At 43.1% G+C, this 16,283-nt stretch overlaps 2 protein-coding genes across 4 annotated transcripts in view; one reads left to right on the top strand and one right to left on the bottom strand.

The window, feature by feature from the left end:
• Window positions 1–131: 131 nt before the first annotated feature.
• On the top strand, window positions 132–11,505 carry galnt3 (UDP-N-acetyl-alpha-D-galactosamine:polypeptide N-acetylgalactosaminyltransferase 3 (GalNAc-T3)). Of its 2 annotated transcripts, none has more exons than XM_030429462.1 (12): window positions 132–342; window positions 801–1,081; window positions 1,697–2,214; window positions 2,931–3,103; window positions 4,143–4,292; window positions 4,492–4,726; window positions 4,806–4,923; window positions 5,084–5,284; window positions 7,678–7,809; window positions 8,044–8,145; window positions 8,636–8,788; window positions 9,384–11,505. In XM_030429462.1, exons 2-12 carry the CDS (start codon window positions 1,079–1,081, stop codon window positions 9,495–9,497), a joined length of 1,899 nt encoding a protein of 632 aa, XP_030285322.1. In that variant the 5' UTR covers window positions 132–342; window positions 801–1,078; the 3' UTR covers window positions 9,498–11,505. The 2 variants fall into 2 exon arrangements, with proteins under 2 accessions (XP_030285322.1, XP_030285323.1); XM_030429463.1 differs by having other exon boundaries at window positions 746–1,081.
• Window positions 11,506–11,751: 246 nt separating this feature from the next.
• The window catches only part of csrnp3 (cysteine-serine-rich nuclear protein 3), a 29,400-nt gene continuing 24,868 nt past the window's right edge, over window positions 11,752–16,283 (bottom strand). For both annotated transcript variants that reach the window (XM_030429464.1, XM_030429465.1), the window contains one exon: window positions 11,752–15,541. In XM_030429464.1, coding sequence (XP_030285324.1) covers window positions 14,405–15,541 — 1,137 coding nt within the window. In that variant the 3' untranslated portion in view covers window positions 11,752–14,404. The remainder of the gene's footprint in view (window positions 15,542–16,283) is intronic.

Here is a 16,283-nt window from a genome sequence, read left to right as displayed (position 1 = left end):
TTTTACATCATCAGTGTCTCCACTCACAATTGCCACATAGTCAAATATTTACAAGCCTGACTAGAGGGGGGAAGAAAAAAAAAAAGAGGGACACTGAACATTTTAATGGACATAATAAACTGGATGCCTGCCGTGGATAGGAAGTGCCGGGGGAACACAGTGGCTACAGATGGAGTCGCTGTGCAAGTGAAAGGCAGCGAGGCTTCAAACTGGGCACCAGAGCCGGCTCCCTGCGGCTGGAATCCGCGTCCTCACTCCTCCATCCAACTCTCTATGAAGACCATCCGTTCTGGAGGAGACCTGGGACATTAGAGGATCCGGCTCAGCCACAGAGGAGTGCTGGTGAGTGTGCGCTTTTACAACTTTTTTTAACCACGGCGGCTCAGAGTGATTGATCATTGATCCGTTCGCTTCTACGCGTAAAAAGGACGTGGGTTTTTTAAAACTTCTCCGACTATGTGCGGGTTTTTTTTTAGTGTTCATAATGTGCAGGATGTGGTGTTTGGTCGGAGAAGACTGGTCGGATGCGGTGGGCTGCGTGTGTGCGGTGGTAAACCGCGTTCCTCCGTTATCTGTAACTTAGCAACTGTCCCGCTGAATGACCGGTTGAACAAATCCTGTTAATGACTCCGTTATTGAATGTGAGGGAGCTCAGCCTGCAACTCAAAGTGATCGCACACCACTTTCAGCCATTTATCAAGAGTTTTGTCTCGATTCATGTTTGATCCATTTATTTTTTTTAAAGGAGACTCGTCGCCAGAGCTGTTGTTCATGCCTTGCTCCTCATCCGTGTATCACAGGTATGGATTTTGACACGCACAAGTCCTCTCTGCGCAAGCGCGCCGCCGCGTCCCCTCCCTCTACCTGAGGGGAGCGCACCTGGATCCAACGAGACGGAAGTTCAGCGGACAGTAGGAAGAAGACAGGGCGAATCTTTTTGTCTCCCCAGTTTCAAAAGTTTTTCTGGAGTTCAAGCCGAAAAACGCAGGATCTCCAGCGACTGCAGGATGTCATTCATCGAGCCTCTCCAGGAAAATTTGAAGCGCTCCTCTCACCTGAACCTGTAGCTCAGCGACTCATGGTTCGTGTTCTTTTCTCTCTCTCTGAAGGAATCCAGAGCGGTGGCTGCTTTGGTCATTTCATGAGCCGAATTTGAGTCTGTGATTCTGTAGAGTAGCGGACAAAGCGTCACGAGTGATTGTTTTCTTAATTCAAAGATGAAAAATGTCATATTTGTTTTTAAAAAGAGGTGCTTTCAACGATGTGAGTGTAGTGGCGTGCCATGTAGTGAATATCATTGTTGTCTCGGGGTGCACTGTGTAGTTGTAGGGGAGGAATTTTAACCAGGAGAGAAAGGCCTTAATTGTTACGCCTAAACAAACTAAATAAACAAACTATCTTTGTTTTCATGACTGGATAAACAAACTGATCTTAAAGGACAACACCGATTCATACTGTTTTACTTTGTTTATATTTGGCGGACCCTGCCACCTTTCTAGCCTCAAACAGTGTTCCGGGGACCTTATTTTCCTCTGATTCACTTAAGGAAAGAATATACATGTCTGAGTTTGTATAATTACCTCATTGTTTTTGTAAATATTTAAGTTTGGAGTTTGAATCTCTTCACCAAAGCTACATAGTGCCCCTTTACAGTACATACAGTAATGCTTGTTAAACACATCTGTATTTATTACAGCCTCATCTCCAGTCGAAAAGAATGACATCCCTCCGCAGAGTTCTCCGAAGGCGACTGCACCCAGTTAAACTGGCCATAGTGGCCCTCGTCTTCGTCACATTCGTGTTCTTCATACAATGGGAAGTGGGGAGCCAAAGCCAACTGGAGGACCCCTGGCTGAAGGAGGTGGCGGTGAAGCGGGACACCATGCTGGGCATGGTGATGGGAGCTGTCAACAACTTCAGGGATGCCATGCCAAAGATGCAGATCAGAGCTCCTGTGCGTCAGCAGGACAGTGCAGACGGCGCGTCCTGTCCGCCAGGTCACTACACAGCCGCCGAGCTCAGGCCGGCTCTGGAGAGGCCGCCTCAGAACCCTCTCGCTCCCGGAGCGGCTGGGAAACCTTTCCACACAGACTCACTGAGTCCGGCAGAGCAGAAGGAGAAGGAGAGGGGTGACGAGAAACATTGCTTTAACCTGTACGCCAGTGACCGCATCTCCCTGAGCAGAGACCTGGGCGCTGACACCAGACCTCCAGAGTATGTCAGTCTGTACCAGCTTTTTCACAAAAATGTACAAGAAAGCTCAAGGATAGCACAATGCCAGTGAACAAACTCAACTAAATACCGTTCCGTTCTGATTTACAGACAGCATGTTATTGCACCATCTAGTGGGTGTGCAGGCAGCTTTGGTGCTGCACAAGAAGTACTCCGCTTTCCCCTAGTTCTGCTCCATGGCTCAATGCTCTGGCCCAGAATATAACTTAAAAATCCACCCACATAGATCACTGTAATATAGCCGGAGTATTACAGAACTGACTCTCTAACCCAAACACATTTATCATGTTTGCTTTTTGCAACTGATCCCAGGCAGAAACCCCAGAGATGATTGTTCTGACTGGGACTTTGTTTCAGCTTGCCTGCCCAGTCACTGTGGCCAGTTCAGAGAGAGTTGTGTTTGGCTAATTACAGTACATCCAAGTGCATGTAGGTCCTAGTACGTGTCAGTACATATTCAGTGCGTGACACAGACATAAAGCCCCGTGCATGTACCGGCTATCTTATTGGGCTGAATTACAAAATCTCTCCCGCTGTGATATGGCAGGTATTTCAAAGGCTGCCACACATGTGGTGTCACAGCTGAAATGGACACCCCACAGGGGAGAGTCTGCAGATGTAATAACTAGACCATTGTGCCACTCAGGAACTGTATAGGACAGTCACATCTTTGTGCTCTTTCTCCTTCTTCGCTGCAGATGTATTGAGCAAACCTTCAAGCGGTGCCCCCCCTTGCCGACCACCAGCGTGATAATTGTGTTCCACAATGAGGCTTGGAGCACTCTGCTGAGGACAGTGTACAGTGTCCTCCACACCTCCCCTGCCATTCTCCTCAAGGAGATCATCCTGGTGGACGACGCCAGCGTGGATGGTGAGAATTTAATAAGGGGCCCTTCAGGACCGCCCTGCTCTCTTTTGGGTTCGATTTCACGCCGCATGTTGGGTGGGCAGCTGCGAAACGTGCAGAGAGGAGCAGCTCCCGCTCCTTCTGCGGGCCACGAGGCGGTTACAGCAGGAAGCGTGGCTGCTAGTGAATACTTTCCTAGGAGGAATTAGTACCAGAAATGAAGTGCACTAAATTCTTTTAAATAGGTCTGATGTGGGAGGGAAACATAATGCCGGAGAGGAGAGAGAGGTTTCAGGGAATTCAGTCCGTCAGTCTGAACTCAGGTATTTGTTGGGAGCCGGCCACAGATGGAGGTCTGCTGTAAAACGGCTCTCCTGAAGATGAAAGCAAGACAGCTTTGTCTTTTTGATCTGCTTGAGTCTTCCTTTACAAACTGAGCACGGCGAATATAATCTTTTTTTTTTATCTTTAGCAGTAACTGCTTATGATTAGAGCGGCAGTGACTATAATTTGATAATTGATTGTTTCAGTCATTTTTAGAGCAATAGTTTCCTAAGTTTTCTGGTTGAAGCTTCCTAAATATGAGGATTTGCGGGTTTTCTTGTCATGTATGATCGAAAACAAAGAGTCATTTGGTTTTGGATTGTTTTGTTGGACAAAATAAGTCATTTGAAGACATCGCTTTATGCTCTGAGAAGTTGACATTTTCTAGACCAAACGACTTATCGACTAAAACTACATTATGTAGAAATTGGCACTTTGTGAGATTCCCCCCCCCCCACACACACACACACACAATGTCTGAGTGCAACACCACTGTTGCAAAAACAAATCGCAGGTCTGTAACAATAAGTCATGCGTAATGTAAGTCTTAACCACGAACTAAACTCATTGCATCACAACAGTGTTATGTGTTGAAAAAAAGGGGGTGGAGTGGCTGACACAGAGACACTATGTACTCTATTACAAGACGCTGTACCATCAAAATGATTTCAAGTAAAGTTACATAAAGTTGCTGTTATTGTGAAAACTATCGATGAGTTCATCTCTTGTGTCCTCTCAGATGTGCTGAAGGACGAGCTGGATGAGTATCTGAAGCAGCTGAACATCGTCCGTGTCGTCCGCCAGCGAGAAAGGAAAGGACTCATCACCGCTCGCCTTCTGGGTGCCGCCGTTGCCACCGGCGACACCCTCACCTTCCTGGATGCCCACTGTAAGTCAACACCACTGACGTTACTCACACATTATAAATACCACTTGCATGCTCACCACACCCTTTCTTAAACAGCCACAACTCAACTACAGCCCAGTGGTTGCCTTTCCCTCGGCACGGCTTATCGTTCCAAAATTAGCCACTAAGTGCTTATTATTGTTGTTATTGTTGGCAATGTTGGATCTGCGTGTGTCGTCAGGTGAATGCTTTGACGGGTGGCTGGAGCCGCTGCTGGCCAGGATAGCTGAGAACTACACTGCAGTAGTGAGTCCTGATATCACTACAATCGATCTCAATACGTTCGAGTTCATGAAACCGTCCCCGTATGGCCAGAACCACAACAGGGGCAACTTTGACTGGAGCCTCGCCTTCGGCTGGGAGAGTCTGCCAGATCACGAGAAACGAAGGAGGAAGGACGAAACATACCCCATCAAGTAATACATGATTATAGATGATCAGGTGTTATACAAAGTCTTGTATCTTGTTGGAAATCACAAATCACATTTCTCTTAGGACTCCCACATTTGCTGGCGGGCTCTTCTCCATCTCTAAAGAATACTTCTACCATATCGGAAGCTATGATGAAAAAATGGAAATCTGGGGCGGTGAGAACATCGAGATGTCATTCAGGGTAAGCTGTCAGTATGCTGCCATTCAGGATGTGCAGCAGCTTATCTATGTGTCAGAGCCCTTTCACCTGTTAATCATTCCTCTATCCAAACGACTGTATGGGGTGTGTCTGACGGCATGTCATTATGCATCTGTTCCTGCTGTCTCCCATTAACCTGCAGGTGTGGCAGTGCGGCGGACAGCTGGAGATCATCCCCTGCTCCATTGTCGGTCATGTTTTCCGCACCAAGAGCCCCCACACCTTTCCCAAGGGTACGCAAGTGATCGCTCGTAACCAGGTGCGCCTGGCGGAGGTCTGGATGGACGACTACAAGGAGATCTTTTACCGTCGTAACCAGCAAGCTGCACAGCTGGCGAAAGATGTACGTACAGCCTCTGACCCTAAAGCACCTCAGCCAGTGTAGGGCTGCAACTAATGATTATTTTCAGTCTCAGTTCATCTTTCCATCATTGTGTGCCTTTATAGTGCCTGTTCAAAACATGCTTTTGGCACGGATGATCTGGTAATGTGAGGGTTTTACAGCTCTAGTCTTAAAGGTGCAATATGTAAGACATTTTTTAAAAACATAAGCAAAAGCTTAGTAGCAGAATGTGAAGAAATATTGGTGTTGACTTTCTGTCAAAGAGGTCTAGGCCTCTGTTTTGTGTTGCAAAGATATCTGCTAAACATAGCGAGCTAACTAGCTAGTCCCAACAGTCCAAGGCTCCTGTGCTAGCAGTGCTAACACCAACACTGCCCCATTGCTCAGAGCTCAGAGTCCAGGCATACTCAAGTCAGCTAATAGGACCACTTACTACAAGCTAACTAAACCAACTGAGCTAACTAGCTAACAGCAGCTGCACTTGGCAAGAGTTAGCATTTACTCTGGTGCAAAGCTGCCCCCCAGCAAATTCAACAGGTGGCCAATTTTCATATGCAGCACCCATAAGCCTCCTGAACTGCTCACAGACTTATTTGGGCCGCCTTGAAAATGTTCACGATCCAGATATATTAAACAGCACTATGTAGTTTTCGGGAAGAAGTTTCAATAATATAGTGAATATAAACATTATGAGTTCGAATTTATTCTCCAAAACTATATATTGTCTCTTTTTAAATTTTGAACATGTATCCAAACGCATGTCCAAATTGCACCACATTTAACACTGCACTTCTTTGGGTACTTGGCAACACACCTGCCAAGTATGAAGTAAATGGGATGAACAGTTTTTGAGATGTGCAAATAACAAACAGACAGACAGACAGACAGATTCCTTGCTTTGTGGTTAGATGTGGTCCTTACATAGAGGAGTAAAGACACCAAAAAAAAAGTTTTCTTAAAAAGAATACTTCAACTGATAAATCCACCATCAAAATAGTTGATTAATGAAAAAAAAAAAATGGAACAACTAATTAATTATTTATTGCAGTTCTATTCATGTGTGTCTGTGTTACTTTCAAATGCAGCAAATCGCTCTCCACCCTCTTCTTTCACTCCTGCTTCTCATGGTCACACGTAAGTGTTTTTTAAGACCACTTATTATCTTCGCCTTCAGACAAGTTTGAACAAATCCAACTCGCACAGAACCAGCATTAAATCTGATCATGGCTTACTTAACGTGCTCTGAAGGGGGAAGCATAGAATTACACTTACTTGGAGGAACACACCATTGTACCATTGTAATTCTCAGGGCACCCATCCTTTCGACATGGAGAGAAATAGATGAGCTGCTAGGGGCTGAAAGCTGTTAACCGACAGAGGGAAAAGGGGCCCGGAGGAAGTCAGCCCTGGTAAATGACAGGCTATCAGCGTTTCCCCAACATGTGGTCCCGTAGGTGCCATAAACAGTCCCCTCAGGGCTCTACCTCACAGAGTGGGCCAGCCCTTTCCCGCTGGCTTCAAACAGACGCGCTGTCATCAACAGCTTCAAGGAATCCACTGTAGTAGCTATCAGTGTGCAATAGTGTGAGCAGCATCCTCATCATTGTAGTAAGTGCTCTCATTATTCAAGAGCGTGAGGTGCCTGCAGGTCCTCTTAAATGTGGCGCTACGCTTCAGTCTAAAAGGAACAGTGATGGAATACTTGTTGCGGTTAATTTGTTTAAAAGAGGAGTCATTAGAGCACTAGAATGCAGTCATTCAATTTAGGAAGGTAAAGTGATGATGATATTCAATGTTAAAACAGAAAAAAGCGGAGTATTCTTTTTGATGAAGTCATTCCCGTAATTGCAGGACAGTTCAGCGTGCGGCTCTATTGATGCTGTTGTTGACTGATCAGCGGGTCCAACATTTTGGTCCAGACTGAAATATTGGATTACATTTTTGTTATTATTTGCTAGCCCCCGCCCAGTCCCAGTCCAAAGCTCCTAAACTCCCAACACTTTCCTGGTGCTCCAAGCTCCCAGTTCAGACCACTACATGAATGGCTAATGGAGCTACAGTTAGTAGCTACAGTAGTAGCAGCAGTTAGCGGCTACTTTGCTGATATGCTCCTATGATTAATAGTTACACACAAAGCATTTATTTCTAAAAGTCTCTTTTTATTTGTTTTCTTAATATCTGAGTGTGGCAAACTGTTAGAGAAGGATTTGGAGAAAAGTTGTTTTGGCCTTCACATCCTTTCCAACGAGCCCCGATTTCGTATCTGACAGTGTTTTTGTCAGAAGGCTCACAATAATGATGGAGCATAAAAAGAGCAAATCTGAATCCAAAAGTCAAGAGCATACCCGTCTAAAGGAGCTGCTTTGCTCTTCTGCGTGCCATTGTTTTACCAGAGGGACTTTGGAGACATCTCCAGACGCGTGGACCTCCGTGAACAACTGCAGTGCAAGAGCTTCTCATGGTATTTGAAGAACGTTTATCCAGAAGTCTTCATGCCTGATCTCAACCCACTCCGCTTTGGCTCGGTAAGATCACACACACCCCACCGCCCGCTCTTTTTCTCTTTCCAAAACCTCAGAGCTCTGTCTAGCCACTGTGGGTTTCCACTTAGGATCTCCAGAGGGCACTGAGCAGTTCCAATCTGACACCGCTGAAAGCACTCCAGAGACGAAAGTTGTTTGAACAGCTTGCACTGGATGTTGGTTTTTCATTTTGTTTCCTTTCACTGCTTTTTTGACTTCCCTCCTCTTTTTCTGTAGGTGAAAAATGTCGGCAAAGACTCCTGTCTGGATGCTGGAGAGAACAATGAGGGAGGGAAACAGCTGATCATGTATCCATGTCATGGACTAGGAGGAAACCAGGTCAGTTTGAAAATGCACCTTTTGATCCCAGATTTACAGAAATATTTTTAATTTTAAAGGTGCAATATGTAAGACTTGACCAGCTGTAGAACTAATAGTTCAAACAAAAGGGGGCCAGCATTTCACCCGAGTAACCACTAACTGTAGCTTTCGTTAGCTTTCGTTAGCTAGTTAGCTTGGTTAGCTGTGCAGCTAGCAACCTCGTAGCATCAAGGGATTGTTGTTTACACATCTTGCCACAGGAGCTTCGGAAAGCTGGAAGGAGGAGGTTTTCATGACCAGGCTAGCTGGTTAGCATGCTAACTTCAGTAGATATCTTTGCAACACAATAATTAGACGTCAATAACATGATGTCAAAATTGTTATATCCTCATTAGTTCTAATGATAATTCAAGTTACACTTTAATGTTTTAAAATACCATTCTTACATATTGCACCTTTTTAAAAAACAGTGTTTGATGGCATTTCTTTCCTGTCTCCTCTGCTGTAGTATTTCGAGCTCTCCACACATCACGAGATTAGACACAACATTCAGAAGGAGCTATGTTTGCACGGGGCAGAGGGGGCTGTGAAGCTGGAGGACTGCCAGTATAAAGGCAGGAGCACATTTGTAGGAACAGAGCAAAAATGGGAGCTGAAGGATGTGAGTTTGGTCTTTTGGATTCTCTGTGCTCTCAATATGTGATTTCAGATACTCGTGTTGTCTTTAATTAAAGAATAATTTCACCCAAAAATGAAAATGCAGTCATTGTCTTGTCACCCTCGTGCCAGTGGAAGTTTTAAATTGTAAAAAAACAGTGTACAAAACAACACGAAATGGCTCCGTACAACTCAACAGGTGTATTCCAGGTCTCCAGAAGCTCCAGGTTCCCATATGGATTAGATTTTTATGTTAAGTCCCAATCTATTTTATTTGTTTAGGAGAATGCTGCAGCACTGTTTTGCCATGAAGCTCCAGAAGTTTTTTGCAGACTACGAAATTTCACTCAACTTTCCACCTGCGTGGCGGTAGATAATGACGGAATGTTAATTTTTGGGTGAATGTGTTTCTTAATCAATTAGTTGTCCACACATTGTGAGAAAATGTTGAAATGATGTAAATCAGTGTTTCTTAAAGTCCCCCAAAAAAGTCTAAAATGCCTTGTTTTGTCCACAAGTCAAATATATTCCATTCAATGTCATATTTGGGTGAATTTATCCTTTAAGGCAAGTAATGCTTTTCTCTTCTGTTCTTATAGAACCAGCTACTCTACATCCCCGGATGGAACATGTGTCTGAGCGCCCGTCACGAGCATCCCTTCCTGGCCCCCTGCAACCCCGCAGACAGATACCAGCTCTGGTCCTTCGTCTGAATCTGAGCTACCACTTCACAAACTAGCTACTCTGTATGAGTAGGCATACTAGGAAATGAGTTTACTATACTGTATGCAGTTAACAGGCAGTTTTCTTTAGACTATTGACATTGAGTTTTAATTTATTTTTATACATAGAAGAACTGAACTGAACTGCCGCTGCTGGGAAGTTTGGACTATGAGGAGAAACCACAGTGTGCCACTGCTGGAGGGAAGCATTGAAACGATGCTCGCCAATCAGACTGTGAACTGAGCTTCTTGGAAACGATGAAGATGCACCGCGTTCTGGCGAGTGCCTCCTTTGTGTTTGAGATGTTTTCACTACTCCGACTCTTCACAACCAACACATGCAGTATTAGATATATAAAGCCAACACAAAATGTTTTATTTTTTTTTTCAGCAAGAATGAAAAATACAGTCGATCATGTATGCGATAAACAAGTTCACACAGAAACCCTGAATGCTATTATGCACCAAAGTGAGTGAAAGTGACAACCTGAAACACACAAGAATGATGTGCATTGTCCCTTTTTAATGCAAAACCGTCTGGTGCCTTAGATGTTATTTTATACAGGGTGGGTGGAGTGGTGGAGGGATGGGTGATGGTGTGGTGTGGTGGCATTGTGGTTGCAGTTGATGGAGAATAATGGCTTCTACAGTGTTGTGATCAGAAGAAAGAATTATTTCAATTTTTTTTTAGGTCAAGCTCAAAAACCTTTTTTTTTTTTTTTAATTAATTAGTTGTCAGTTACTTAGGTACAAAACACTAAGCTTAACATAATGTAATCCAATGGAAATAACCTGCAATAAATCCAGCCTTCATGAAGATTGTAGTGCAGTTTACATTTGTGCCTGTTTTAGGGAGATGTCCATTCAACTCCATGGTTATTTCAGGGCCTTCAGTTGTGTTTTTATTCATAGATCAAATGGGCTAAGACAAAAATGTTAATATCATGATATTGTCCCGCCCACGTACCACGATAGACAATAGTATTGTTGCTCGTCTCGCAGAGCGAGCTGCGCTGGATGATGGACCCCGGGGTAAGACCACAGACATAACCTCACTCAAATCCCTTGGCTCGTCAGTTTCTCCTGCTTTAAACCCCTAAAATATTGCCAAATTGGGGAGCTGGCATTTATCTTAGAAACAAAGTCATCCATGTCTGTATGTTGGAGCGGTGTGCGTATGTCACTAATTCAGATATGAACATGCATTGCCTCTGCTGCCATCAAAGCTCTGCCTGAATTTTGTTTTTTTTTAATTAAAAGCCCCAAGGTGCTGTAACAGCTGTTTAATATTCGATATGTGAGACATATTGAATATGTGGCAAATATTGCAATACTTGCTAATGAGGATAACTAATTAATAGAAACACCTTTCAGTACAATGGAATGTAAAAAAACTGAACATATGAACCTTCATGAACACAGGATTTACTGCAGGGCTGTTAATTAAGACTACTTTTTGCTAAGTGTATGTAATAAACTGGCAACTGAGTGTAGAGACTTGAATTTTGGATGCGCTGGTGAGCTTAATATGAATTACATGGTTCAGACTTAGGTTTTCATCTCAAGTGCTAAAGATGGATATGAAACTGGTTTTATTGACTAAAATGCAGTTTTTTTTTCTTTCCCTGCTGTAAATATTTTGTTGGCAACTTTAATTCCTGACTGATTTAAGACAAATCATGTAATTGCAGCAGTGTTAACCAGTTTTATTTCAGTTGTCATGCTTTGGTGTTCTATCAAAAGGAAGTTTTAATGTAAAATCAATGGGCCGGAGGAACTCTTATTTGTTGAACCTTTGCCTGAAACTCTGCCTCTACATCTTAACAGGAGTCCACAAGTGAAGTTCTGGTGCAGGCACTAGTGTTAAGGTGGCTGTGGAATGTTGTAAACGACTGGACGAGGAACAGATCAAATTTGTGTGTTTGTCTTCGATGGAAACTTTCTGTTGTTGGTATTAAGAGGTCTTATTTTTTAGGTCAATAAATTCAGTTGGATAGTACTGAGACGCTGTTGTTCCTCCCTGTGAGCTGCAGAGGGCGCTTTGCTCCAAGAAATCACAGATGTGCACAACATCGACTAACATTTTGAATTAGATTTATTTTAAAACCATTTTAAAAATGAAACAACCGATAATGAAATTGGCTCTATCTACAGTTGGAAAAAAAAAAAAAACATTAAAACACAATGCAAAAAATCTGTACCATTTTGTGCAAAATGTATGCATTTCACAGAATAAGAAAGAGAGCAAAACAAAATCAGGCACATTAAGCTTTTACAACTCACAACCAGCATGAAACAAAAGTCATTTTTTTAAGATAGTGAATCAATTTACTCAATACAGACTTTTAGTAAACCACAATAAATACACATTTCAATATATCATTCGTAATAAATACTGGAAATCAAAATTAAACACAGGATCTCTTAAACTGGATGCGGTGTTGTTGTATCTAAGCCTTCTCACACTGTACGCTTTGGCACAATTAATATGCACTGTAGGCCATGTTGATGCCACTGATTGCCTGAAAGCAGTCGGTACACTTCCTTTGTACTGCCGAGGTGGCGTGAGAGGTCCCAGCTACTTCGCAGTCACACACATAAGACTCCGGTACCGACCCTTGTTACGATTAAATATGGGCAGATATTTGCAAGCTTGGAAGAGGGACAAATATCTGAACTCATGCAGGAGCAAAAGAGCTCAAGGTAAAGAATTTCAGCATCGTACTACAGTTATGCTATTCACTCAATTATTGCAGTCAACTATAGCAGTCATTTAAATGTCCTTTTGTTGTGAAAAGATTATTTAAAGATTTTTATTTTTGGTTGTAAAAAAAAATCCTATCATCCTGTTTAGTTATTGTCAATGGCTCATGGGACTCAAGAGTCGTATTGTGTAGCTTTTAAATACTGATATGACTCATGTTTGATAGTAAGCTTTGATTGTCAACCTTGAACATTTGTTTCCCCCCATAAACAGTTCTTAAAAACAGTGGCATCATTGTTTTTTTTGTTTTATCAAAGCAATGGTGCTTGGAGTACGATATTAAGTACCATGACAGTCAATTAAGGGTCACCTCAGTCCATTTTACTGAGGATTTCTTCTAAAAGAGAATGTGTATTAAAAAACCCTGTGCACTATTGCACTAAATACTTCAATAGAACAAATTGACATCATTCTCGGATCCACATAAATAAATATCTCAGTATATTAGACGAATGACGCTTAAACACAAATCTGATAACCACTTAGTTAGTTAAAGGTGCAATTTGTAAGAACTGGCAACCTATCCATATTCATACTCCGAACCAATGGGGTGCAGCATATCACGGTAGTAACCGCTAACTGCTGTTAAGTGTAGCTCAGTTAGCTGTACAGCTAGCAGTCTGGACTGTGAGTGTTGGTGTTAACACTGCTAGAACAGGATTTTTGGACTGTGATGAGCCATGGCTAGCTGAATAGCATGCTAACTTCAGTAGATATCTCTGCAACGATACATAGAACCCTGACTCTAACCCCAACATCAAATTCTCACATATTGCACCTTCAAATACTGACAGATGAAAGGTGCAGTATGTAAGATTTGGCTACCTGTTGAATTCATACTCCCAACGAATAGGAGCAGCATATCACCAGAGTAACTGCTGAGCACTGCTAACTGTACTTGAATTATACATCCGTGACCGTAACAACTATTACCCCATTAGCTCGATTAGCCATGCAGCTAATCATGCTACCAGGGGAGTCTTGATGTTTACACCACTAGCACAGGAGCTTTGGACCACTAGAAGAAAGAGGCCTTCAGGACCAGGGCTATCTTGTTAGCATGCTATCTTTAGTAGACATCTTTGCAACACAATGCATAAGCGCCAAAACGGTTATTTCCTCACATTGTGTTTATATTTTCTGTTCATTTTTTAATGTTTCAAACTAAAATTCTTACATATTGCACCTTTAATTTGTGTCAATATTTTGTCTCCAGTAATTAGCTGGAGCCTGGTTATTGATGGTTTTTGATCTGATCTGTTCTTCTCATACTTTTGGAGATATGTCAAAGTGCTTCTTTATTAATATCCCTGTATCAATAAAACACTTCCGAGAATAAATCTTCATTTGTAGTGACACCCGCAAATCAAGTTATTCTAAGAGTGCGCAGTTGAGGACAAAAGAAGCGGCCGAACTTTTCCATCAGATAAAACCAACTGCATGCCACTGGACCCCTACACGTCAGTGCAAAAGGCTGTGAATTGATTTCTGACATTATATGCTACCGATATTCTGAACATACAAATAAGAATTCAGGCTTTTTCATGCTTTTCAAAATCATAGAAAAGCATAGAATAGTGACAAAAGAATGATGTATACAACACATTTTCATATAAAACAATGGCAATTTTTTTTCCCCTTAATGTTAACGAGATTCCCCCCCAAAAAACAGCATGCGTATTGTTATCAAAACATTTACAATATATAAGTATACACGTAATTCAGAAACAATAAATAAACTGACGATAAACTTTTTTTTTTGCACATTTGACACATACAGTAGACATAGAAAAGTCCCATCTACAGTACAATATCTGCGTAAAACTAGAACTTTACATCTGAAATTACAAGATACATTGCACAGCATGACGCAACTGATGTTTTATGTGTTTTTTTAACTGATCCATCTTGCAGTGAAGCAGCGGAGTAAATAATTCCTCGAAAAACATTTCCACCATGAACCTATGGCTTTATAGTTACAGATGTAAATGAACCATGGTGCTGAAAATTGCTTTGAAATTTAAGGTCAGATGATGCAAAAAGGCCATGATTATGATCCCTTAAAATGCCACTTGGCCAGGCTCAAGTTAAGACATAATAACAGAAGAAAGAACACTTCAAAAGTTGAAACCCACTAAATGGCTGCGACTTCGGGGCAATGGTCTGGTAAAGGGAGGTTCTTAGTGTTGTTTGCTAGTAAGGTCAGGTCAGAATGTCCATTAACGCTGGACTCTTGCTGTGGCTGTTCAGCGGTCACACACGAGTTGTAGGAACTCTGCGTGTTATTGTTCAGGTAGTTCTGAAACTGCGTCTGGGTCTGGTTGTCCGGCTGCTCCACAAACGCTGCTTTCGACAATACCTTCTTCTCCTGATCAGGTGCGTAGCAGGTCAGCGGGGTGGCGGTAGTGCCATTGGTGAGAGCTAAATGGTGATTAGCCGCATATTGGTCCTCGGCCTGATTCGAGTAGTCTGTGTACTGCTCAGCAGACAGGTTGAAGGGTCCTTGGGCCGCGCTGCCGTTGGTCGTTCTGACTGGATTCTGGAATGCTAAGGCTTCCCTGTAGGGTTTACTGGGTTGACTGGTTTGGCCATTAGAGACGGCACTGGAGCTCCCCAGCTGATAGTACTCAGCCGAAGAGGAGTTCATTAAATAAGTGTTTCCATTCATTTGGTTATCATGCGCCACAGAGCCATCGCTGTAGCACAGCACAGAGGACAACGGCACTACCTCAGTGTGAGACGCTGGTGGGGTTGTCATGTCATCCTGAAAGCGCTCAGGCTTTTCTTCATCTTCATCGTCCTCCTCATCTTCAGAGTCACTGTTGGCTAGGCTTTGGGTGCTGGAGTCGGAGAGGCCGCTGCAAACGCTGCTACTATCCTCCTCATCCTCGTCGTCATCTTCATTCTCCTCTTCCTCTTCCTCCTCCTCGTCTTCTTCGTCTTCCTCCTCATCGTCATCATCAAGTGTCTCCTCCATATCGTCCGAAGCCTGCAGGTGCATGCTGGCCGTCTGCGGAACAGCGTCTGACAGAGAGTACTCCAACCGGTGCTGGGACTGAACAAGAGGGTTTCCGCTTCCCAGGTCGTTAGTCTCGCCACGGTAACCGTTGGTTGGAGACGCCTGCTGCTGCTCACGACTCTTCTCCAGCTCGAGCTTCATTATGGTGTGCAAGAAATGGGTCCGAACCCGGATGGGATTGAACTCCACTCGACCAGTTGAATTGCTGCAGCCCTCTTTTGTGCAGCCACATGGAAATGACATGCGGTCCACCTAAGGAAAACATCATATTTAGTGTGCGATTCATTGGATGACAAAGGTATGAAACTCTTTCCCATGTTGTACAAAGTGAGATTCTCATGTCGTTTTGATTATAAAGCAGGTCTAGGTGCTATTAAGACACTGTGAAAGTATCAAAACGCCTAATCTTGGGAGACGTCCACATAGCTCGTATTCAGTAACTGTGTCTTTAAATGAGAAGTTGGGACTTCTGTAAGGTTGTGATGACATAACTTTCCAGGCACTGCCCTTAGCCACACCCCTGGCACAACCTGCTGTCCGACCCTTTTGTTGTTGTTGTTTCAACTGCATTAACAACTATAACTATTTGTATGGAGGCGATTTACAGCAGGGTTAGGGTCAAGCTGCTCTGTCTGAGCTCTCAGTAATTTTTCTGTAAGTAAGTTTCCTGATGGACAGATATCTTTACTTATTGCATAAGTTACCAGCATCCCTTTGGTGCTCTGAATGCCTAGGCTTTGCAGAATCCAGACTACGGCTAACTGAGTTAACTAGCTAACTTAAGCTGCTTGACTGGCAAGTAAAGCCATCTTCCAATCAGGAAACTCCTTATACTTCTTATAGTTCTCTTCATAAAATATCAATCAGGAAGTGGTGAAATGATAATGTCTGAGCTTCCCACCCTGATCATTATGTTAGGAAAATTGCAGTCGGGCAAATACGGTCTTTGTCCGTAGTAGGCCTCTAGAAGTTTGGTCAATTAGAGTTGGCTTTT

The sequence above is a fragment of the Sparus aurata genome, chromosome 9 (assembly GCF_900880675.1).
Source record: "Sparus aurata chromosome 9, fSpaAur1.1, whole genome shotgun sequence".
NCBI lineage: Eukaryota > Metazoa > Chordata > Actinopteri > Spariformes > Sparidae > Sparus > Sparus aurata.
The sequence above is the reverse complement of the archived record's forward strand: the minus strand, read 5'-3'. Positions and strand labels throughout refer to the sequence as shown.

Coding starts and splice junctions, on each gene's coding strand:
- galnt3 (XM_030429462.1), top strand. Junction 5,285..7,677: donor CTGCACAGCTGGCGAAAGAT/GTACGTACAGCC, acceptor TTGTTTTACCAG/AGGGACTTTGGAGACATCTC. Junction 7,810..8,043: donor ACCCACTCCGCTTTGGCTCG/GTAAGATCACAC, acceptor CTTTTTCTGTAG/GTGAAAAATGTCGGCAAAGA.